This window comes from Oncorhynchus masou, chromosome 18, assembly GCF_036934945.1.
Source record: "Oncorhynchus masou masou isolate Uvic2021 chromosome 18, UVic_Omas_1.1, whole genome shotgun sequence".
Lineage (NCBI taxonomy): Eukaryota > Metazoa > Chordata > Actinopteri > Salmoniformes > Salmonidae > Oncorhynchus > Oncorhynchus masou.
Window position 1 is genome coordinate 10,777,761 of NC_088229.1, and position 25,553 is coordinate 10,803,313.

Genomic DNA, 25,553 nt, shown 5'->3' on the forward strand with positions numbered 1-25,553 from the left:
ATATATATATATATATATATATATAATATGACATTTGTAATGTCTTTATTGTTTTGAAACTTCTGTATGTGTGATGTCTACTGTTAATTTGTATTGTTTATTTCACTTTATATATTATCTACCTTACTTGCTTTGGCAATGTTAACACATGTTTGCCATGCCAATAAAGCCCTTGAATTGAATTGAATTGAATTGAGAGAGAGAGAGCAGTGCCTCACTGAGCGGTGTTGTGCACTTCATCCTGTCAGCTCCACAACCACCAACCTCACCACCCCCACCGTCCCCCTCAGGGGAACCAACCCAGGGACCTCTCAGAGCACGCCTCATGAATATGTACCATCATTATCGGTGATAACCATGGCGCTGTGCATGGACGGGGCCGGGGCCCACTGCATACAGATGGAGTGCCAGTGGGGGCCCTTGCCTCTCTAAATCATCCTGCCTTTGATCCAAGTATATCACCAGCGCACTCAGAGAAACTACGTAGACAGGCACAATGAATTATGAGCGCTAATTATGTTTTGCCGATGTAATGATGATTTTCTTTCTTCAAAAGAGCACGTCAGGAGAATTTGGTTCGACTTGCCCTTCCACGGAAACACTAACAGACTGTCAAATGGGGAATAGCTTTCTCCGGAAGAAAAATAAGAACAGCACAGGAGAGATATAGTAAAGTCAATCAAAGTGGTTTTGCCCCAGCCACCTCAAAATAGTAACAATCTACCAATCAGAATGGTGTTTCTGTTCCAGGCCAGTTCGTCACTCTCCTTGAACAGCACTCTCTATACGAAGCAAACAAGCCCAATTAAGAGGGCTGCTTGCCTGCGTGTCATCGTACAGCTTCAACGAGGCTATTTCAAGAAGTTGCTCGGCCTCTCCTTGTACCTCACTTTGTGCAATACGGGAGAGACAGCGAGAGAGAGGACGGGAGAGACAGCGAGAGAGAGAGAGGACGGGAGAGACAGTGAGGGAGGACGCTATCCGAAGCGGTGCAGCCAACGGGTTTCTCCACGCATCGCGCCGACAGAAACAAACACCTTTCTGGTAAGAAGAGGGGTGGGGGCATATGCCTTATGGCTAACAAGACATGGTGTGATGAAAGAAACATACAGGAACTCAAATCCTTCTGTTCACCTGATTTAGAATTCCTCACAATCAAATGTAGACCGCATTATCTACCAAGAGAATTCTCTTCGATTATAATCACAGCCGTATATATCCCCCCCAAGCAGACACATCGATGGCTCTGAACGAACTTTATTTAACTCTTTGCAAACTGGAAACCATTTATCCGGAGGCTGCATTCATTGTAGCTGGGGATTTTAACAAGGCTAATCTGAAAACAAGACTCCCTAAATTTTATCAGCATATCGATTGCGCAACCAGGGGCGGAAAAACCTTGGATCATTGTTACTCTAACTTCCGCGACGCATATAAGGCCCTGCCCCCCCTCCCCTTTCAGAAAAGCTGACCACGACTCCATTTTGCTGATCCCTGCCTACAGACAGAAACTAAAACTAGAGGCTCCCACGCTGAGGTCTGTCCAACGCTGGTCCGACCAAGCTGACTCCACACTCCAAGACTGCTTCCATCACGTGGACTGTGACATGTTTCGTATTGCGTCAGATAACAACATTGACGAATACGCTGATTCGGTGTGTGAGTTCATTAGAACGTGCGTTGAAGATGTCGTTCCCATAGCAACGATTAAAACATTCCCTAACCAGAAACCGTGGATTGATGGCAGCATTCGTGTGAAACTGAAAGCGCAAACCACTGCTTTTAATCAGGGCAAGGTGTCTGGTAACATGACCGAATACAAACAGTGCAGCTATTCCCTCCGCAAGGCTATCAAACAAGCTAAGCGTCAGTACAGAGATAAAGTAGAATCTCAATTCAACGGCTCAGACACAAGAGGCATGTGGCACGGTCTACAGTCAATCACGGACTACAGGAAGAAATCCAGCCCAGTCACGGACCAGGATGTCAGCCGAGGTGAGTAAGACATTTAAACGTGTTAACCCTCGCAAGGCTGCAGGCCCAGACGGCATCCCCAGCCGCGCCCTCAGAGCATGCGCAGACCAGCTGGCCGGTGTGTTTACGGACATATTCAATCAATCCCTATATCAGTCTGCTGTTCCCACATGCTTCAAGAGGGCCACCATTGTTCCTGTTCCCAAGAAAGCTAAGGTAACTGAGCTAAACGACTACCGCCCCGTAGCACTCACTTCCGTCATCATGAAGTGCTTTGAGAGACTAGTCAAGGACCATATCACCTCCACCCTACCTGACACCCTAGACCAACTCCAATTTGCTTACCGCCCAAATAGGTCCACAGACGACGCAATCTCAACCACACTGCCCTAACCCATCTGGACAAGAGGAATACCTATGTGAGAATGCTGTTCATCGACTACAGCTCGGCATTTAACACCATAGTACCCTCCAAGCTCGTCATCAAGCTCGAGACCCTGGGTCTCGACCCGCCCTGTGCAACTGGGTACTGGACTTCCTGACGGGCCGCCCCCAGGTGGTGAGGGTAGGCAACAACATCTCCACCCCGCTGATCCTCAACACTGGGGCCCCACAAGGGTGCGTTCTGAGCCCTCTCCTGTACTCCCTGTTCACCCACGACTGCGCGGCCACGCACGCCTCCAACTCAATCATCAAGTTTGCAGACGACACAACAGTGGTAGGCTTGATTACCAACAATGACAAGACGGCCTACAGGGAGGAGGTGATGACCCTCGGAGTGTGGTGTCAGGACAATAACCTCACACTCAACGTCAACAAAACTAAGGAGATGATTGTGGACTTCAGGAAACAGCAGAGGGAACACCCCCCTATCCACATCGATGGAACAGTAGTGGAGAGGGTAGTAAGTTTTAAGTTCCTCGGCATACACAGACAGCATCGTGAAGAAGGCGCAGCAGCGCCTCTTCAACCTCAGGAGGCTGAGAAAATCGGCTTGTCACCAAAAGCACTCACAAACTTCTACAGATGCACAATCGAGAGCATCCTGGCGGGCTGTATCACCGCCTGGTACGGCAACTGCTCCGCCCTCAACCGCAAGGCTCTCCAGAGGGTAGTGAGGTCTGCACAACGCATCACCGGGGGCAAACTACCTGCCCTCCAGGACACCTACACCACCCGATGTTACAGGTATGCCATAAAAATCATCAAGGACATCAACCACCCGAGCCACTGCCTGTTCACCCCGCTATCATCCAGAAGGCGAGGTCAGTACAGGTGCATCAAAGCTGGGACCGAGAGACTGAAAAACAGCTTCTATCTCAAGGCCATCAGACTGTTAAACAGCCACCACTAACATTGAGTGGCTGCTGCCAACACACTGACACTGACTCAACTCCAGCCACTTTAATAATGGGAATTGATGGGAAATGATGTAAATATATCACTAGCCACTTTAAACAATGCTACCTTATATAATGTTACTTACCCTACATTATTCATCTCATATGCATACGTATATACTGTACTCTATATCATCGACTGCATCCTTATGTAATACATGTATCATTAGCCACTTTAACTATGCCACTTTGTTTACATACTCATCTCATATGTATATACTGTACTCGATACCATCTACTGTATCTTGCCTATGCTGCTCTGTACCATCACGCATTCATATATTCTTATGTACATATTCTTTATCCCCTTACACTGTGTATAAGACAGTAGTTTAGGAATTGTTAGTTAGATTACTTGTTGGTTATTACTGCATTGTCGGAACTAGAAGCACAAGCATTTCGCTACACTTGCATTAACATCTGCTAACCATGTGTATGTGACAAATAACATTTGATTTGGTTTGATTTGAGAGACAGTGAGGGAGGACGGGAGAGACAGCGAGGGAGAGAGGACGGGAGAGACATCGAGGGAGAGAGAGGACGGAAGAGACAGTGAGGGAGAGAGAGGACGGAAGAGACAGTGAGGGAGGACTGGAGAGACAGCGAGGGATAGAGGACGGGAGAGAAAGCAAGGGAGAGAGAGGACACGAGAGACAGCGAGGGAGAGAGAGGATGGGAGAGACAGCGAGGGAGAGAGAGGACGGGAGAGACAGAGAGGGAGAGAGAGGACACGAGAGACAGTGAGGGAGGACGGGAGAGACAGCGAGGGAGAGAGAGGACGGGAGAGACAGTGAGGGAGAGAGACAACGGAGAGACAGTGAGGGAGGACGGGAGAGACAGCGAGGGAGAGAGGACGCGAGAGACAGTGAGGGAGGACGGGAGAGACAGTGAGGGAGAGAGAGGATGGGAGAGACAGCGAGGGAGAGATAGGACGGGAGAGATAGAGAGGGAGAGAGAGGACAGGAGAGACAGTGAGGGAGGACGGGAGAGACAGCGAGGGAGTGAGGACGGGAGAGACAGCGAGGGAGAGATAGGACGGGAGAGACAGAGAGGGAGAGAGAGGACAGGAGAGACAGCGAGAGTGAGTGAGGACGGGAGAGACAGTGAGGGAGAGAGAGGACGGGAGAGACAGTGAGGGAGAGATAGGACGGGAGAAACAGAGAGGGAGAGAGAGGACAGGAGAGACAGTGAGGGAGGACGGGAGAAACAGCGAGGGAGTGAGGACGGGAGAGACAGCGAGGGAGAGATAGGACGGGAGAGACAGTGAGGGAGGACGGGAGAGACAGCGAGGGAGTGAGGACGGGAGAGACAGTGAGGGAGGACGGGAGAGATAGCGAGGAAGAGAGGACGGGAGAGACAGTGATGGAGAGAGAGAGGACGGGAGAGAAAGTGATGGAGAGAGAGAGGACGGGAGAGAAAGCGATGGGGAGAGAGAGGACGGGAGAGAAAGCGATGGGGAGAGAGAGGACGGGAGAGAAAGCGATGGGGAGAGAGAGGACGGGAGAGAAAGCGATGGGGAGAGAGAGGACGGGAGAGTGAGGATGGGAGAGACAGCGAGGGAGAGAGAGGACGAGAGAGAGAGTGAGGGAGAAGGAGGACGGGAGAGAGACAACGTGAGAGACAGCGATGGAGAGAGAGAGGACACGAGAGACAGTGAGGGAGAGAGAGGACGGGAGAGACAGTGAGGGAGAGAGAGGACGGGAGAGACAGCGTTGGAGAGAGAGGACGGGAGAGACAGCGATGGAGAGAGAGGACGGGAGAGACAGCGATGGGGGGAGAGAGGACGGGAGAGACAGCGATGGAGTGAGAGGACGGGAGAGACAGTGAGGGAGAGAGAGGACGGGAGAGACAGCGAGGGAGAGAGAGGACGAAATGACAGTGAGGGAGAGAGAGACAGGAGAGACAGCGATGAAGAGAGAGAGGACGGGAGAGACAGTGAGGGAGATAGAGGATGGGAGAGACAGCGATGGGGAGAGAGAGGACGGGAGAGACAGAGAGGGAGAGAGAGGATGGGAGTTTCAGCGATGGAGATAGAGGATGGGAGAGACAGAGAGGGAGAGAGAGGACGGGAGAGACAGCGATGGAGAGAGAGGACGGGAGAGACAGCGATGGAGAGAGAGGATGGGAGAGACAGTGAGGGAAAGAGAGGACGAGGAGACAGTGAGGGAGAGAGAGAAGACAGGAGAGACAGCGATGAAGAGAGAGAGGAGGGGGAGAGTGAGGGAGAGAGAGGACGGGAGAGACAACGATGGAGAGGGAGGACGGGAGAGACAACGAGGGAGAGAGAGGACGGGAGAGACAGCGAGGGAGAGATAGGACGGGAGAGACAGAGAGGGAGAGAGAGGACAGTAGAGACAGTGAGGGAGGACGGGAGAGACAGCGATGGAGAGAGAGGGTGGGAGCGACAGTTAGGGAGAGAGAGGACGGGAGAGACAGAGAGGGAGGACGGGAGAGACAGCGAGGGTGAGAGGACGGAAGAGACAGTGAGGGAGAGAGAGGACGGGAGAGACAGTGAGGGAGGACGGGAGAGACAGCGAGGGAAAGAGGACGGGAGAGACAGTGATGGAGAGAGAGGACGGGAGAGACAGCGATGGAGAGAGAGAGGACGGGAGAGACAGCGATGGGGAGAGAGAGGACGGGAGAGGGAGGATGGGAGAGACACCGAGGGAGAGAGAGAACGCGAGAGACAGTGAGGGAGAGGGAGGACGGGAGAGACAGCGAGGGAGAGGGAGGATGGGAGAGACAGCTAGGGAGAGAGAGGATGGGAGAGACAGTTAGGGAGAGAGAGGACGGGAGAGACAGAGAGGGAGAGAGGACAGGAGAGACAGTGAGGGAGGACGGGAGAGACAGTGAGGGAGGACGTGAGAGACAGCGAGTGAAAGAGGACGGGAGAGACAGTGATGGAGAGACAGCGAGGGAGAGGGAGGATGGGAGAGACAGCGAGGGAGAGAGAGGACGGGAGAGACAGTTAGGGAGAGAGAGGACGGCAGAGACAGAGAGGGAGAGAGAGGACGCGAGAGACAGTGAGGTAGAGGGAGGATGGGAGAGACAGCGATGGAGAGAGAGGACGGGAGAGACAGCGATGGAGAGAGAGGACGGGAGAGACAGCGATGGAGAGAGAGAGAGAGGACGGGAGAGACAGCGAGGGAGAGAGAGGACGGGAGAGACAGCGATGGAGAGAGAGGACGGGAGAGACAGCGATGGAGAGAGAGGACGGGAGAGACAGCGATGGAGAGAGAGAGGACGGGAGAGACAGAGATGGAGAGAGAGAGGACATGAGAGACAGTGATGGAGAGAGAGGACGGGAGAGACAGCAATGGAGAGAGAGAGGACGGGAGAGACAGCGAGGGAAAGAGAGGACGGGAGAGACAGTGAGGGAGAAAGAGGACGGGAGAGACAGAGAGGGAGAGAGAGGACGGGAGAGACAGCGATGGAGAGAGAGAGGACGGGAGAGACAGAGGGAGAGAGGACGGGAGAGACAGCGATGGAGAGAGAGGACGGGAGAGACAGAGAGGGAGAGAGAGGACTGTGAGACGGACAGAGAGGGAGAGAGAGGACGGGAGAGACAGAGAGGGAGAGAGAGAGGACGGGAGAGACAGAGGGAGAGAGAGGGACGGAGGCCAGAGAGGGGGAGAGGACGGTGGCTTCGGACAGAGAGGGAGAGAGAGGACGGAGAGACAGAGAGGAAAGAGAGGACGGGGAGACAGGGAGAGAGAGGACGGGAGAGACAGAGAGGGAGAGAGAGGAGGACGGGAGAGACAGAGAGGGAGAGAGAGGACGGTGGGAGAGACAGAGAAGGAGAGAGAGGACGGGAGAGACAGAGAGGGAGAGAGAGGACGGGAGAGACAGAGAGGGAGAGAGAGGACTGTGGCTACGGACAGAGAGGGAGAGAGAGGACGGGAGAGACAGAGAGGGAGAGAGAGAGGACGGGAGAGACAGAGAGGGAGAGAGAGGACGGTGGCTTCGGCCAGAGAGGGAGAGAGAGGACGGTGGCTTCGGACAGAGAGGGAGAGAGAGGACGGGAGAGACAGGGAGGGAAAGAGAGGACGGGAGACAGAGAGGGAGAGAGAGGACGGGAGAGACAGAGAGGGAGAGAGAGGACGGGAGAGACAGAGAGGGAGAGAGAGGACGGTGGCTACGGACAGAGAGGGAGAGAGAGGACGGGAGAGACAGAGATGGGGAGAGAGAGGACGGTGGCTACGGACAGAGAGGGAGGAGAGGACGGGAGAGACAGAGAGGGAGAGAGAGGACGTGAGAGACAGAGAGGGAGGAGAGGACGGGAGAGACAGAGAGGGGACAGAGGACAGGAGAGACAGAGAGGGAGAGAGAGGACGGGAGAGACAGAGAGGGAGAGAGAGGACGGTGGACGGACAGAGAGGGAGAGGACGGTGGCTACGGACAGAGAGGGAGAGAGAGGACGGGAGAGACAGAGAGGGAGAGAGAGGACGGTGGCTACGGACAGAGAGGGAGAGAGAGGACGGGAGAGACAGAGAGGGAGAGAGAGGACGGTGGCTACGGACAGAGAGGGAGAGTGAGGACGGGAGAGACAGAGAGGGAGAGAGAGGACGGTGGCTACGGACAGAGAGGGAGAGAGAGGACGGTGGCTACGGACAGAGATTGGGACTTGAATATATGGCGATACAGCCAACTTCATCCACTTCACCGGTGTGCCTTTCATGTTGGGATTCTAATAGGTCCTCGTCCTCCTCAAAACAAATGGATACGTTTGTAGGGATAACGGCAGAGTGCCATGTTTAAGGGTTGATTGACGGGTTCTATCCGTATGCTGTTGAAGTACCGGAGGTACTGGAGTAGAATGTCTGTTTGTTTACCTCGCATGTTCTTCTGGTAGTTTCCGTTGCCGTTGCATATGAAACATCAGATCCCCTCCGTTGACGTACTCGATCACGAGAAATAACCTATAATCAGGAGAACAGGGAAGGAGTAGATATTGGAAACAGTCTTGGGAGAGTATCTGAAGGTTGAATGTATCCTAAGTGGTCCTTGTACCAAGATTGCCATTTTCCCAAACAATAGTCAAGTATTGTCATTGTACAAGGGGAGGCTGCATGGATGCCAATTCAATTATAATTTTTTTTAGCTTAGGTTCTTTGTAACAATCAATGTCTTCTTGAAATTGGTGATTTTTTTTTTTTACACAAAAGTCATTTTTGCTCTAAAAACCCCCAGTAAAAAAAGCCTGGGTGAAATGACCTTCCCCAATGCCTCTTAACATTCTGTTTGGTTTTACAGGTCATGGTTAATGGTCTGACGGTAAACTCTCTCATGGCCTACCAGTAATTGACTACAACTGTACATTTCTTAAGTTACAATGAGAAGTCTGTTATTGAATGCATCACTATTCCCAGAAGCCACAGCTCTGTAGTTTCTTACTGAACAGAGGTCTAATGGTGAGCGCTTAAGTTGTCTAGTTCCAAGACCAGTGGGACAGCTACAGAAACCACATCACACATCATGTGATTCAGAACCAGTGGGACAGCTACAGAGAAACGGTACCTTTAATTTAACCACAGCATGTCATTCAGATCCAGTGGGACAGCTACAGAGAAACGGTACCTTTTATTTAACCACATCACACATCATGTCATTCAGAACCAGTGGGACAGCTACAGAAACCACATCACACAGCATGTCATTCAGAACCAGTGGGACAGCTACAGAAACCACATCGCACAGCATGTCATTCAGAACCAGTGGGACAGCTACAGAAACCAAATCACACAGCATGTCATTCAGAACCAGTGGGACAGCTACAGAAACCAAATCACACAGCATGTCATTCAGAACCAGTGGGACAGCTACAGAAACCACATCACACAGCATGTCATTCAGAACCAGTGGGACAGCTACAGAAACCACATCACACAGCATGTCATTCAGAACCAGTGGGACAGCTACAGAAACCACATCACACAGCATGTCATTCAGAACCAGTGGGACAGCTACAGAGAAACGGTACCTTTTATTTAACCACATCATGTCATTCAGAACCAGTGGTACAGCTACAGAGAAACGGTACCTTTTATTTAACCACAGCATGTCATTCAGAACCAGTGGTGTGAAGTACTTAAGTAAAAAATACTTTAAAGTACTACTTAAGTTGTTTTTGTGGAAATCTGTACTTTACTTTACTTTACTATTTATATTTTTGCCATCTTTTACTTTAACTTCACTACATTCCTAAAGACAATAAGTTAATTTTTACTCCATACATTTTCCCTGACACCTAAAAGTACTGGTTACATTTTCGAATGCTTAGCAGGACAGGAAAATTGTCCAATTCCAGCACTTATCAAGATAACATCCTTGGTCATCCCTACCTGCCTCTGACCTGGAGGATTCACTAAACACACATGCTTCGTTTGTAAATGATGTCTGAGTGTTGGAGTGTGCACCTGGCTCTGTAAATAAAAATGTCAATTGTGCTCTCTGGTTTGCTTAATATAAGGAAGTTGAAATTATTAATATTTTTTTATACTTAAGTACATTTTAGCAATTCCATTAACTTTTGATACTTAAGTATATTTAAAACCAAATACTTTTAGACTTTTACTCAAGTAGTATTTTACTGGGTGACTTTCACTTTTACCTTAATAGTAAACGACTCAAGCCTCTTTACTTTTACTACAGTCTGACTATTGAGTACTTTTCCCACCTCTGTTTAGAACACATACTCAATGTAAAAAGCAACATGTTGGAATCTATACTGAGTCTCTTTTTTTTCGTCCCATTTGGCACCCCATTTCCTACATAGTGCACTACTTTTGTCCCAAGGCCCATAGGGTTCTGGTCTAAACTAGTGCACTCAATAGGGAACAGGGTACCAGGGTACCAGCCTCTGTCTGCCTCTTACCGGCTCTCTGTCTGAAAGCAGGAGTGAAGGCCCACTAAAAACGGATTGGTAGACGCCTGCTCAAACACATGCTTCTCTGTCTGCACCCAATCGATGTCCTGTTGGAGAAGGAGTGAGAGGGAGAGAGAGCGAGAGAGAGGATGGAGCAAAAGAGAGAGAGATGAAAAGATAACACATTAGCAACCATTGTTTGTATCCATAGAGTAGCAGCATCCTGTCATAGCAGACAGACTACCTGCTCTGCCTTTCATGTCTCTGTGCTGTCAACTCAGTTCCCCAGAGGAAGAAATAGTGGAACAACACAACACAAAGTAGCCATTTTCTTAATTTCTCATTGCTCAGTACAATACAAGAACATTTGATCTAAGCCACTATATTCTACTTAATTGATTTCTACTGTCCTGGTACGGTGCATTTGGAAAGTATTCAGACCCCTTGACTTTCCACATTTTGTTACATTACAGCCTTATTCTAAAATGGATTCAATAGTTTTTTCCCCTCAATCTACACACAATACCCCACAATGACAAAGCAAAAACAGTTTTTTAGAAATTGTAGCAAATTTATTTAAAAAAATAAGAAACATCACATTTACACAAGTATTCAGACTCAGTACTTTGTTGAAGCAACTTTGCCAGTGATTACAACCTCGATTCTGCTTGGGTATGATGCTACAAGTTTGGCACACCTGTATTTATGGAGTTTCTTCTATTCTTCTCTGCAGATGCTCTCATGCTCTGTCAGGTTGGATAAGGAGTGTCGCTGCACAGCTATTTTCAGGTCTCGGAGATGTTCCATCTGGTTCTAGTCCAGGCTCCAGCTGGGCCCCTCAAGGATATTCAGATACTTGTCCCGAAGCCACTCTACCATAAAGGTCTGACTGGTGGAGTTCTGCAGAGATGTTTATCCTTCTGGAAGGTTCTCCCATCTCCACAGAGGAACTCTGGAGCTCTGTCAGATTGACCATTGGGTTCTTGGTCACCTCCCTGACCAAGGCCCTTCTCCCCTGATTGCTAATTTTGGCCAGGCGGCCAGATCTAGGAAGAGTCTTGGTGGTTCTACCGTTTAACTTGTTCCATTTAAGAATGATGGAGGCCACTGTGTTCTTGTGGACCTTCAATACAGCAGACATTTTTTGTATCCTTCCTCAGATCTGTGCCTCAACACAATCCTGTCTCTGAGCTCTACGGACAATTCCTTTGACCTCAAGGTTTGGTTTTTGCTCTGACATGCAGTGCGGGACCTTATATAGACAGGTGTGTGTCTTTCCAAATCATGTCCAATCCATTTAATTTACCACAGGTGGACTCCAATCAAGTTGTAGAAACATCTCACAGATAATCAGTGGAAACCATTTGGAATCTCATAGCAAAGGGTCTGAATACTTATGTTAGTAAGGTATCCATTACTTTTATTTTTATACATTTGCAAAAATATCTAAAAACCTGTTTTTGCTTTGTCATTATGGGTATTGTTTGTAGATTGATGAAATGTGTATTTATTTAATCAATTTTAGAATAAGGCTGTAACGTAACAAAATGTGGAAAAGGGGAAACAGTTTGAATACACTGTATCAACCCTTAAGTTTATACTATCTTTTAAAGACTGAGTAAATCGACTAGAACATGGATCCAATTTAAGGTAGAAGTTACCCTACTGATGACTTACATTTACATTACATTTAAGTCATTTGGCAGACGCTCTTATCCAGAGCGACTTACAAATTGGTGAATTCACCTTACGACTTCAACTGTCTACTTTCCAATGAATAAAATAGAAGGCATAAAACACAATAAATGGAACATAGAAATACATTGAAAATATGGGATGAATAAGGAACTAAAATGCACAGATGAAGGAATGGTTCAGGGTCTACATGCTACGACATTCATTTGCGGTCGTTACTTGATAGTACTACTGGACTACAATCTAACACGTAGGAATAAAGGAAAACGAAAGGGCCCAATCACAAATAGAAACACTAGTTAGAGAAAGAGGCACCTTTTGTTTTCTCTTCCTCTGGCGAATCAAGAAGTAAAAAGAAACATAGGAAACACTAAAACACTGCATAAACAATTTTCCAACCACACAATGAACACCTAGATGACCACACAATGAACACCTAGATGACCACACAATGAACACCTAGATGACCACACAATGTTAATTCCCTGCAATTCTACACATTTTACCATGGGTCATGGATCATCTTTTGGCAGTTTTACAGCTAATTTCCTGCAATTCTGCACATTTTTGCAATGGGGTGAAGAGAAATCTTTGCCGTTTTAAAGATAATTTCAGCAATTCTACACATTTGTCCATTACTTATGTTAATATGATATCTGTGTGAGAGTGACTACAAAATCAATGGGGTCCCGTGGAGGTCAGAGAGCAATTCATTTGCAAGCCCAGGCCAGTTCCAACAGTGAGTAAGCAGATTACAGAGCCCTGGCTGTGATTGAACTAGGAAGTCACGGATGAAGACAGACATCTGTTGTTTTTCCAGGACATGGCCTTATACTTCCTCTTCTGAAAGTGTTCGGGTGGGTCTAGTGTTTGGGTGGGTGGGTCTAGTGTTTGGGTTGGGTCTAGTGTTTGGGTGGGTCTAGTGTTTGGGTGGGTGGGTCTAGTGTTTGGGTGGGTGGGTCTAGTGTTTGGGTGGGTGGGTCTAGTGTTTGGGTGGGTGGGTCTAGTGTTTGGGTGGGTGGGTCTAGTGTTTGGGTGGGTGGGTCTAGTGTTTGGGTGGGTGGGTCTGGTGTTTGGGTGGGTCTAGTGTTTGGGTGGGTGGGTCTAGTGTTTGGGTGGGTGGGTCTAGTGTTTGGGTGGGTCTAGTGTTTGGGTGGGTGGGTCTAGTGTTTGGGTGGGTGGGTCTAGTGTTTGGGTGGGTGGGTCTAGTGTTTGGGTGGGTGGGTCTAGTGTTTGGGTGGGTCTAGTGTTTGGGTGGGTGGGTCTAGTGTTTGGGTGGGTCTAGTGTTTGGGTGGGTGGGTCTAGTGTTTGGGTGGGTCTAGTGTTTGGGTGGGTGGGTCTAGTGTTTGGGTGGGTGGGTCTAGTGTTTGGGTGGGTGGGTCTAGTGTTTGGGTGGGTCTAGTGTTTGGGTGGGTGGGTCTAGTGTTTGGGTGGGTGGGTGGGTGGGTATAGTGTTTGGGTGGGTGGGTCTAGTGTTTGGGTGGGTGGGTCCAGTGTTTGTGTGGGTGGGTCTAGTGTTTTGGTGGGTGGGTCTAGTGTTTGGGTGGGTGGGTCTGGTGTTTGGGTGGGTCTAGTGTTTGGGTGGGTGGGTCTAGTGTTTGGGTGGGTGGGTCTAGTGTTTGGGTGGGTGGGTCTAGTGTTTGGGTGGGTCTAGTATTTGGGTGGGTGGGTCTAGTGTTTGGGTAGGTGGGTCTAGTGTTCGGGTGGGTCTAGTGTTTGGGTGGGTGGGTCTAGTGTTTGGGTGGGTGGGTCTAGTGTTTGGGTGGGTCAAGTGTTTGGGAGGGTGGGTCTAGTGTTTGGGTGGGTGGGTCTAGTGCTTAGGTGGGTCTAGTGTTTGGGTGGGTGGGTCTAGTGTTTGGGTGGGTGGGTCTAGTGTTTGGGTGGGTGGGTCTAGTGTTTGAGTGGGTGGGTATAATGTGTGGGTGGGTCTAGTGTTTGGGTTGGTCTAGTGTTTGGGTGGGTGGGTCTAGTGTTTGGGTGGGTGGGTCTAGTGTTTGGGTGGGTCTAGTGTTTGGGTGGGTGGGTCTAGTGTTTGGGTGGGTGGCTGGGTCTACTGTTTGGGTGGGTGGGTTTAGTGTTTGGGTGGGTGGGTCTAGTGTTTGGGTGGGTGGGTCTAGTGTTTGGGTGGGTGGGTCTAGTGTTTGGGTGGGTGGGTCTAGTGTTTGGGTGGGTCTAGTGTTTGGGTGGGTGGGTCTAGTGTTTGGGTGGGTGGGTCTAGTGTTTGGGTGGGTGGGTCTAGTGTTTGGGTGGGTCTAGTATTTGGGTGGGTGGGTCTAGTGTTTGGGTAGGTGGGTCTAGTGTTCGGGTGGGTCTAGTGTTTGGGTGGGTGGATCTAGTGTTTGGGTGGGTGGGTCTAGTGTTTGGGTGGGTGAGTCTAATGTGTGGGTGGGTCTAGTGTTTGGGTTGGTCTAGTGTTTGGGTGGGTGAGTCTACTGTTTGGGTGGGTGGGTCTAGTGTTTGGGTGGGTCTAGTGTTTGGTTGGGTGGGTCTAGTGTTTGGGTGGGTGGGTCGAGTGTATGGGTGGGTGGGTCTAGTGTTTGGGTGGGTGGGTCTAGTGTTTGGGTGGGTCAAGTGTTTGGGAGGGTGGGTCTAGTGTTTGGGTAGGTGGGTCTAGTGTTCGGGTGGGTCTAGTGTTTGGGTGGGTGGGTCTAGTGTTTGGGTGGGTGGGTCTAGTGTTTGGGTGGGTGGGTCTAATATTTGGGTGGGTGGGTCTAGTGTTTGGTTTGGTCTAGTGTTTGGGTTGGTCTAGTGTTTGGGTTGGTCTAGTGTTTGGGTGGGTGGGTCTACTGTTTGGGTGGGTGGGTCTAGTGTTTGGGTGGGTGGGTCTAGTGTTTGGGTGGGTGGGTCTAGTGTTTGGGTGGGTGGGTCTAGTGTTTAAGTGGGTGGGTCTAGTGTTTGGGTGGGTGGGTCTAGTGTTTGGGTGGGTGGGTCTAGTGTTTGGGTGGGTGGGTCTAGTGTTTGGGTGGGTCAAGTGTTTGGGAGGGTGGGTCTAGTGTTTGGGTGGGTGGGTCTAGTGTTTGGGTGGGTGTGTCTAGTGTTTGGGTGGGTGGGTCTAGTGTTTGGGTGGGTGGCTGGGTCTACTGTTAGGGTGGGTGGGTCTAGTGTTTGGGTGGGTGGGTCTAGTGTTTGGGTGGGTGGGTCTAGTGTTTGGGTGGGTGTGTCTAGTGTTTGGATGGGTGGGTCTAGTGTTTGGGTGGGTGGCTGGGTCTACTGTTAGGGTGGGTGGGTCTAGTGTTTGGGTGGGTGGGTCTAGTGTTTGTTGGGTGGGTCTAGTGTTTGGGTGGGTGGGTCTAGTGTTTGTTTGGGCGGCTGGGTCTAGTGTTTTGGTGGGTGGGTCTAGTGTTTGTTTGGGCGGCTGGGTCTAGTGTTTGGGTGGGTGGGTCTAGTGTTTGTTTGGGCGGCTGGGTCTAGTGTTTGGGTGGGTGGGTCTAGTGAATGTTTGGGCGGCTGGGTCTAGTGTTTGAGCGGCTGGTTCTAGTGTTTGTTTGGGCGGCTGGGTCTAGTGTTTGGATGGGTGGGTGGGTCTAGTGTTTGGATGGGTGGGTGGGTCTAGTGTTTGGATGGGTGGGTGGGTCTAGTGTTTGGATGGGTGGGTGGGTCTAGTGTTTGGATGGGTGGGTGGATCTAGTGTTTGGATGGGTGGGTGGATCTAGTGTTTGGATGGGTGGGTGGGTCTAGTGTTTGGATGGGTGGGTGGATCTAGTGTTTGGATGGGTGGGTGGGTCTAGTGTTTGGATGGGTGGGTGGGTGGGTCTAGTGTTTGAATGGGTGGGTGGGTCTAGTGTTTGGATGGACGGCTGGGTCTAGTGTTTGAATGGGTGGGTGGGTCTAGTGTTTGGATGGACGGCTGGGTCTAGTGTTTGAATTGGTGGGTGGGTCTAGTGTTTGCATGGGCCGCTGGGTCTAGTGTTTGTTTGGGCGGCTGGGTCTAGTGTTTGGATGGACGGGTGGGTCTAGTGTTTGGGTGGGTTGGTCTCTTCACTATCTATCCATCTCTATCACTGTTGTTAACCAACTGCCAATCAACTCATAGAAATACACAAAGAACATATACATATTTCACTACTTTAAAATGGAGATAGCTCTCAGTGGTTCTGGCCTTGTTCTCACAGAAGCAATCAATGGCAATCGGTGATCGGCAGTATGCCCTCTTTCTACCTCTATGGATTAATGGAAAGATTGGAGGTGCACCCTCTAGGTTCTATATCTATGATAGCAAGCTGTCTGGCTTTGGCTGGGGGGCGGCCATGTTTCTTTCTTAAAGCTGGGCCTTGGCTGCCTTGAAAGAGACAGGATGCCAAGCCGTGGTGCTGACTAGACTGAACCCATGCCAGGGACTGTCTTGGCTGAACCTGGGCCAGGGACTGTCTAGGCTGAACCTGGGCCAGGGACTGTCTTGGCTGAACATGGGCCAGTTGCTGTCTTGGCTGAACCTGGGCCAGGGACTGTCTCCTAAAATACCCTCCCTTTCCTCATCAGGCCCGAAATATGGCCAGCAGTGACCCCTCTGCAGTCAAATGACCAAATTGCCCTCTAGAGGCCTCATGGTTGGAATGTTATTCATATTTTTCCTAATAAACATAATTTAAAAGAAACCACCGAAAAGCTGGTGTTCCTATGTCAAATGGTTTTGTTATATTCAGTCTTCTGTGATGTATATCAAGTGTAATATTGGGATAAAAACTCTAAATGTAATACATTACAACTCTATATCTGACATGGTACAGATGTCTTCTTTTTTAAGCCCAGAACCAAGTGTGTGAGATGCATACTTTTGTTTCAAAGTAGATTTGTTTAAGACTACCAAGAAACACCCTGTGTGATGCTGATTTAGCACACTGCAGTAAAAGGTTAATGTGTAAACATACCCGTCTGTCTGCCTCTGACAACTTTCTGACGTCCCTGAAATTGACATCTGGGCAGGGCTTTGTTTGGCTAAGCCTGGCTCTTTGCTGTTATATTGACAATGGTAGTCAAGGAAGAGTGGTTCTGTTTTTTAAGAGCTGATTGAACTTGAACTCTTTCTGCTGTTGTGGTTTTCTGTTTGCACATTCGAAGAGTACTTTACTAAATAAATTAATAATTCTACACCTGTTGTTTACGAAGCATGTGATAAATTATCAAGATCGATAATGAGAGATATATAAAGAGAGCTCTATAATGACAGATATATGAAGAGAGCTCTATAATGAGAGATATGTAAAGAGAGCCCTATAATGAGAGAAATACACTGCTCAAAAAAATAAAGGGAACACTGAAACAACACAATGTAACTCCAAGTCAATCACACTTCTGTGAAATCAAACTGTCCACTTAGGAAGCAACACTGATTGACAATAAATTTCACATGCTGTTGTGCAAATGGAATAGACAACAGGTGGAAATTTTAGGCAATTAGCAAGACACCCCAAATAAAGGAGTGGTTCTGCAGGTGGTGACCACAGACCACTTCTCAGTTCCTATGCTTCCTGGCTGATGTTTTGGTCACTTTTGAATGCTGGCGGTGCTTTCACTCTAGTGGGAGCATGAGACGGAGTCTACAACCCACACAAGTGGCTCAGGTAGTGCAGCTCATCCAGGATGGCACATCAATGCGAGCTGTGGCAAGAAGGTTCGCTGTGTCTGTCAGCATAGTGTCCAGAGCATGGAGACGCTACCAGGAGACAGGCTAGTACATCAGGAGACGTGGAGGAGGCCGTAGGAGGGCAACAACCCAGCAGCAGGACCGCTACCTCCACCTTTGTGCAAGGAGGAGCAGGAGGAGCACTGCCAGAGCCCTGCAAAATGACCTCCAGCAGGCCACAAATGTGCATGTTCTGCTCAAACGGTCAGAAACAGACTCCATGAGGCTGGTATGAGGGCCTGACGTCCACAGGTGGGGGTTGTGCTTACAGCCCAACACCGTGCAGGACGTTTGGCATTTGCCAGAGAACACCAAGATTTGCAAATTCGCCACTGGCGCCCTTTGCCCTTCACAGATGAAAGCATGTTCACATTGAGCACATGTGACAGACGTGACAGTCTGGAGACGCCATGGAGAACATTCTGCTGCCTGCAACATCCTCCAGCATGACCGGTTTGACGGTGGGTCAGTCAGGGTGTGGGGTGGCATTTCTTTGGGGGGCCGCACAGCCCCCCATGTGCTCGCCAGAGGTAGCCTGACTGCCATTAGGTACCGAGATGAGATCCTCAGACCCCTTGTGAGACCATATGCTGGTGCTGTTGGCCCTGGGTTCCTCTTAATGCAAGACAATGCTAGACCTCATGTGGCTGGAGTGTGTCAGAGGTTCCTGCAAGAGAAAGGCATTGATGCTATGGACTGGCCCGCCCGTTCCCCAGACCTGAATCCAGTTGAGCACATCTGGGACATCATGTCTCGCTCCATCCACCAATGCCACGTTGCACCACAGACTGTCCAGGAGTTGGCGGATGCTTTAGTCCAGGTCTCAGAGGAGATCCCTCAGGAGACCATCCGCCACCTCATCAGGAGCATGCCCATGCGTTGTAGGGAGATCATACAGGCACGTGGAGGCCACACACACTACTGAGCCTCATTTTGACTTGTTTTAAGGACATTATATCAAAGTTGGATCAGCCTGTAGTGTGGTTTTCCACTTTAATTTTGAGTGTGACTCCAAATCCAGAACTCCATGGATTGATAAATTTGATTTCCATTGATCATTTTTGTGTGATTTTGTTGTCAGCACATTCAACTATATAAAGAAAAAAGTATTTAATAATAATATTTCATTCATTCAACTATTTTTTATATAAAGAGAGCTCTATAAAGAATTTAATAATAGCTCTATAATGAGAGATATCAGAGCTCTATAAAGAGATATATTTTGAGCTCTATAATGAGAGATATATAAAGAGAGCTCTATAATGAGAGATATATAAAGAGAGCTCTATAATGAGAGATATATAAAGAGAGCTCTATAATGAGAGATATATAAAGAGAGCTCTATAATGAGATATAAAGAGAGCTCTATAATGACAGATATATAAAGATAGCTCTATAATGAGAGAGATATAAAGAGAGCTCTATAATGACAGATATATAAATCACTGAACGGGCCGTATAGTGTAAGATAGATGTCTCTGACCCTCTCCCAGTTAGGGGGAGTGATGAGCTCTACAGAAGAGTCTCACAACTCAATCGCTGGTTGAAAACTGTTTTCTGCCCCTCCCAAAATATAGAATTTGTAGATAATTGGCCCTCTTTCTGGGACTCACCCACAAACAGGACCAAGCCTGGCCTGTTGAGGAGTGATGGACTCCATCCTAGCTGGAGGGGTGCTCTCATCTTATCTACGAACATAGACAGGGCTCAAACTCCCCTAGGTCCACAATAAAATAGGGTGCAGGCCAGGCAGCAGGCTGTTAGCCAGCCTGCCAGCTTAGTGGAGTCTGCCACTAGCACAGTCAGTGTAGTCAGCACAACTATCCCCATTGAGACTGTGTCTGTGCCTCGACCTAGGTTGGGCAAAACTAAACATGGCGGTGTTCACCTTAGCAATATCACTGGAATAAAGACCTCCTCCATTCCTGACATTATTGAGAGAGATTGTGATACCTCAACTGTTTGTGTATGTTCTATTTTTGTTTCATCAGACCAGAGGACATTTCTCCAAAAAGTACGATCTTTGTCCACATGTGCAGTTGCAGCCAGCCGTAGTCTGGCTTTTGTATAGCGGTTTTGGAGCAGTGGCTTCTTCCTTGCTGAGGTGCCTTTCAGGCTATGTCGATATATAGGACTAATCTTACTGTGGATATAGATACTTTTGTACCTGTTTCCTCCAGCATCTTCACAAGGTCCATTGCTGTTGTTCTGGGAATGATTTGCACTTTTCACACTAAACTACATTCATCTCTAGGAGACAGAACGCGTCTCCTTCCTGAGGGGTATGATGGCTGTGTGGTCCCATGGTGTTTATACTTGCGTGCAGAAAGATTCTGATGACACAAAAATAGAACTGTTTGGCTATAACGACTATTGTTATGTTTGGAGGAAAAAGTGGGATGCTTGCAAGCCGAACAACACCATCCCAACATGAAGCACAGGGGTGGCAGCATGATGTTGTGAGGGTGCTTTGCTGCAGGAGGGAATGGTGCACTTCACAAAATAGATGGCATCATGAGGAAAGACAATTATGTGGATATATTGAAGCAACATCTCAAGACATCAGTCAGGAAGTTAAAGCTTGGTCGCAAATGGGTCTTCCAAATGGACAATGACCCCAAGCATACTTCCAAAGTTGTGGCAAAATGGCCTAAGGACAACAAAGTCAAGGTATTGGAGTGGGCATCACAAAGCGAGCTAAATCAATTATATGCTCGCTTTGAGGCAAGCAACGTTGAGGCATGCATGAGAGCATCAGCTGTTCCGGACGACTGTGTGATCACGCTCTCCGTAGCCGACGTGAGTAAGACCTTTAAACAGGTCAACATACACAAGGCTGTGGGGCCAGATGGATTACCAGGACGTGTGCTCCAGGCATGTGCGTACCAACTGGCAGATGTCTTCACTGACATTTTCAACATGTCCCTGATTGAGTCTGTAATACCAACATGCTTCAAGCAGGCCACCATAGTCCCTGTGCCCAAGAACACAAAGGCAACCTGCCTAAATGACTACAGACCCGTAGCACTCACGTCCGTAGCCATGAAGTGCTTTGAAAGGCTGGTAGTGGCTCACATCAACACCATTATCCCAGAAACCCTAGACCCACTCCAATTTGCATACCGCCCAAACAGATCCACAGATGATGCAATCTCTATTGCACTCCACACTGCCCTTTCCCACCCGGACAAATGGAACACCTATGTCAGAATGCTGTTCATTGACTCCAGCTCAGCGTTCAACACCATAGTGCCCTCAAAGCTTATCGCTAATCTAATGAACCTGGGACTAAACACCTCCCTCTGCAACTGGATCCTGGACTTCCTGACGGGCCGCCCCCAGGTGGTGAGGGTAGGTAGCAACACATCTGCCATGCTGATCCTCAACACTGGAGCTCCCCAGGGGTACGTGCTCAGTCCCCTCCTGTACTCCCTGTTCACCCATGACTGCATGGCCAGGCACGAATCCAACACCATCATTAAGTTGGCAGACGACACAACATTGGTAGGCCTGATCACCGACAAGACAGCCTATAGGGAGGAGGTCAGAGACCTGGCGTTGGTGCCAGAATAACAACGTGTCCCTCAACGTAACCAAGACTAAGGAGATGATTGTGGACTACAGGAAAAAGGAGCACCAAGCACCCCCATTCTCATCGACAGGGCTGTAGTGGAGCAGGTTGAGAGATTCAAGTTCCTTGGTGTCCACATCAATAACAAACTGGATTGGTCCAAACACACCAAGACAGTCATGAAGAGGGCACGACAAGCCTATTCCCCCTCAGGAAACTAAAAAGATGTGGCATGGGTCCTGAGATCCTCAAAAGTTTCTACAGCTGCAACATCGAAAGCATCCTGACTGGTTGCTTCACTGCCTGGTACGGCAATTGCTCGGCCTCTGACCGCAAGGCACTTCAGAGGGTAGTGCGTACGGCCCAGTACATCACCGGGGCAAAGCTGCCTGCCATCCAGGACCTCTACACCAGGCGGTGTCAGAGGAAAGCCCGGACTATTGACATTGTGTGGTTGCCCCCCCCCCCCCAACCCCTATTTTACGCTGCTACTACTCTCTGTTTATCTTAAATGAATAGTCACTTTAAATATACATTCATGTACATACTACCACAATTGGGCCCAGACCAACCAGTGCTCCAGCACATTGGCTAACCGGGCTATCTGCATTGTGTCCCACCACCCACCACCCACCAACCCCTCTTTTACGCTACTGCTACTCTCTGTTCATCATATATGCATAGTCACTTTAACCATATCTACATGTACATACTACCTCAATAAGCCTGACTAACCGGTGTCTGCATATAGCCTTGCTAATGTTATTTTAAATGTCTTTTTACTGTTGTTTTATTTCTTTACTTACCTGCACACACACACATATACACACATACATACCTTTATTTCACACCATTGGACAGAGCCTGTAAGTAAGCATTTCACTGTAAGGTCTACATCTGTTGTATTCGGAGCACGTGACAAACTTTGATTTGATTTGAAAGTCCTGACCTCATCCCATAGAAAACGTGTGAACAGAACTGAAATAGCGTGTGCGAGCAAGGAGGCCTATAAACCTAACTCAGTTACACCAGCTCTGCCAGGAGGAATGGGCCAAAATTTACCCAACTTATTGTAGGAAGCTTGTAGAAGGCTACCTGAAACGTTTGACCCAAGTTAAACAATTTAAAGGCAATACTACCAAATACTAATTGAGTGCATGTAAACTTCTGACCCACTGGGAATGTGATGAAATAAATAAAAGCTGAAAAAAATTTCTCTCTTCCATTATTCTGACATTTCACATTCTTAAAATAAAGTGGTGATCTTAACTGACCTAAAACAGGGAATTTTTACTAGGATTAATTATCAGGAATTGTGAAAAACGGAGTTTAAATGTATTTGGCTAAGGTGTATGTAAACTTCCGACTTTAACTGTATGTATAATAGTAATACCATAGCGCCACCTAGAGGTGGAAACTATAATATCTCTCAATAATTCTTCAAACTTATCATCCTCAGTTTTTTAAATTCTCTCTGGACTGTACTTCTTTAAATCAATTTGACTCATATTTTTCCTCGTTAAGGCCAATTTATGTTACAATAACTTCTTCCTGTCTTTGTTACCATTCCTTCACACCACCTCATCTTTTTCCACTTCTTTTTTCACTTCTTTTCCTCCCCCTGAGATCCTCTTTTTTTCTAATTTCATCCCCCGGCTTCTGTGGACTCATTCACTCTTTTTCCTCCCTCTACTCTACTCCTCCTCCCTCCCTCCCTCCCTCCCTCCCTCCCTCCCTCCCTCCCTCCCTCCCTCCCCCTCCCTCCCTCCCTCCCTCCCTCCCTCCCTCCCTCCCTCCCTCCCTCCCTCCCTCCCTCCCTCCCTCCCTCTCCTGCCTCTCACCTCGTCGTCGTGCACCAGTTCCTTCTTGACCACCTTCATGGCGTAAATCTGTTCATTCTTCTTGAGTCGCACCAGCAGCACCTTGGCGTAGCTGCCGCGGCCGATCACCCGGATCAGGTCAAAGTCCCCCAGGCCCAGCGCCATCTCCTGGGAGATCTTGATACCGTCGATCCTGCCCACCACCTCTTTGATGTCCTGAAGGGGCGGTTTGGATGGGAAATGCATGTTAGAAAAGACCCAGATACCAGCACACTGTTGAATGCCCCTGTTGTTTATTAAAACCTTATGGTTATAGACAGAGCTGGAATCATGGACAAGTAGATATGATACTAACATATAAGAACCTGTGTGACATTTTTGTGTGATAAAGTATACTGAACAAAAATATAAACGGAACACGCAACAAATTCAACAATTTTACTGAGTTACAGTTCATGTAAGGAAATCAGTCAATTGATATAAATTCATTAGGCCCTCATCGATTGATTTCACAAGACTGGGCAGGGGTGCAGCCATGGATGGGCCAGGGAGGGCATAGGCCCACTCACTGGGGAGCCAGGCCCACCCACTGGGGAGCCAGGCCCAGCCACTGGGGAGCCAGGCCCACCCACTGGGGAGCCAGGCCCACTCACTGGGGAGCCAGGCCCACACACTGGGGAGCCAGGCCCACCCACTGGGGAGCCAGGCCCACTCACTGGGGAGCCAGGCCCACCCACTGGGAGCCAGGCCCAGCCACTGGGGAGCCAGGCCCACCCACTGGGGAGCCAGGCCCAGGCCCACCCACTGGGGGCCAGGCCCACCCAGGCCCACCCACTGGGGAGCCAGGCCCACCCACTGGGGAGCCAGGCCCACCCACTGGGGAGCCAGGCCCACCCACTGGGGAGCCAGGCCCAGCCACTGGGGCCCAGGCCCCACACTGGGAGCCAGGCCCACTCACTGGGGAGCCAGGCCCACCCACTGGGGAGCCAGGCCCAGCCACTGGGGAGCCAGGCCCACCCACTGGGGAGCCAGGCCCACCCACTGGGGAGCCAGGCCACTGGGGAGCCAGGCCCAGCCACTGGGGAGCCAGGCCCACCCACTGGGGAGCCAGGCCCACTCACTGGGGAGCCAGGCCCACCCACTGGGGAGCCAGGCCCAGCTACTGGGGAGCCAGGCCCAGCCACTGGGGAGCCAGGCCCACCCACTGGGGAGCCAGGCCCACCCACTGGGGAGCCAGGCCCACCCACTGGGGAGCCAGGCCCACCCACTGGGGAGCCAGGCCTAGCCAATCATAATTTGTTTTTCCCCACAAAAGGGCTTTATTACAGACAGAAATATTCCTGTTTCATCAACTGTCCAGGGGCTGGTCTCAGACGATCCCGCAGGTGAAGAAGCCGGATGTGGAGGTCCTGGGCTGGCGTGGTTACACGTGGTCTACAGTTGTAAGGCCGGTTTGACGTAATGCCAAATTCTCTAAAATGACGTTGGAGGTGGTTTATGGTAGAGAAATTAACATTCAATTCTCTGGCAACAACTCTAGTGGACATTCCTTCAGTCAGCATGCAAATGGCACGCTCCCTAAAAACTTGAGACATCTGTGCACAATTTAGAGTGGCCTTTCATTGTCCCCAGCATAAGGTGAACCTGTGTAATGATCATGCTGATTAATCAGCTTCTTAATATGCCACACCAGTCAGGTGGATGGAATATCTTGGCAAAGGAGAAATGCTTATTAACTGGGATGTAAACTCATTTGTGCCCAAAGTTGAGAGAAATAATATGTTTGTGCGTATGGAACATTTCTGGGATCTTCTATTTCAGCTTATGAAACTTGGGACCAACACTTTACATGTTGCGTTTATATTTTTGTTCAGTGTAGTTTGGGCTGTTCTGTGTTCTAGAAACAGAATAGAATGTTTTACATTCTAGAATACCAGAACAATCCTTATCATAAACGAATGCATGACTGACTTATTTACTTTGTGTGTCTAAATTAACTCACCTTCGAGTCCTCTTCCACTTTGTCCACTTTGCGACTGTGTGGTAGCAAAGTTACTGAGGAGAGAAACAACTTGTTACCTGAGTTGTGATGGAAAGTTCTACCCAGTGAAGACTGGGCATTAAAAACCTAACGGATATTTAGTCTACAGCCATCTCCATTTAAATAATATATAGTATAATATGATATATAGCAGACGCTTTTATCCAAAGGCACTTATAGTCATGAGTGCATACATTTTACTTATGGGTGGTCCTGGGAATCAAAGCCACTATCCTGGTGTTGTAACTGCCAAGCTCTACCAACTGAGCTACAGAGGACCATGCTTTACCAACTGAGCTACAGAGAACCATGCTATACCAACTGAGCTACAGAGAACCATGCTTTACCAACTGAGCTACAGAGAACCATGCTTTACCAACTGAGCTACAGAGGACCATGCTGTACCAACTGAGCTACAGAGAACCATGCTATACCAACTGAGCTACAGAGAACCATGCTTTACCAACTGAGCTACAGAGGACCATGCTTTACCAACTGAGCTACAGAGGACCATGCTTTACCAACTGAGCTACAGAGAACCATGCTATACCAACTGAGCTACA

At 49.0% G+C, this 25,553-nt stretch overlaps 1 protein-coding gene across 2 annotated transcripts in view; it reads right to left on the minus strand.

Annotated features, from left to right (window-relative positions):
• LOC135503925 (protein kinase C zeta type-like) overlaps nucleotides 1-25,553 on the minus strand; it is a 188,774-nt gene that overhangs the window by 59,673 nt on the left and 103,548 nt on the right. For both annotated transcript variants that reach the window (XM_064922114.1, XM_064922113.1), the window contains exons 5-8: nucleotides 24,952-25,004; nucleotides 22,971-23,165; nucleotides 10,249-10,346; nucleotides 8,207-8,293 (exon numbers count right to left, since the gene is read on the minus strand). In XM_064922114.1, the coding sequence (XP_064778186.1) occupies nucleotides 8,207-8,293; nucleotides 10,249-10,346; nucleotides 22,971-23,165; nucleotides 24,952-25,004 (433 nt within the window). The remainder of the gene's footprint in view (nucleotides 1-8,206; nucleotides 8,294-10,248; nucleotides 10,347-22,970; nucleotides 23,166-24,951; nucleotides 25,005-25,553) is intronic.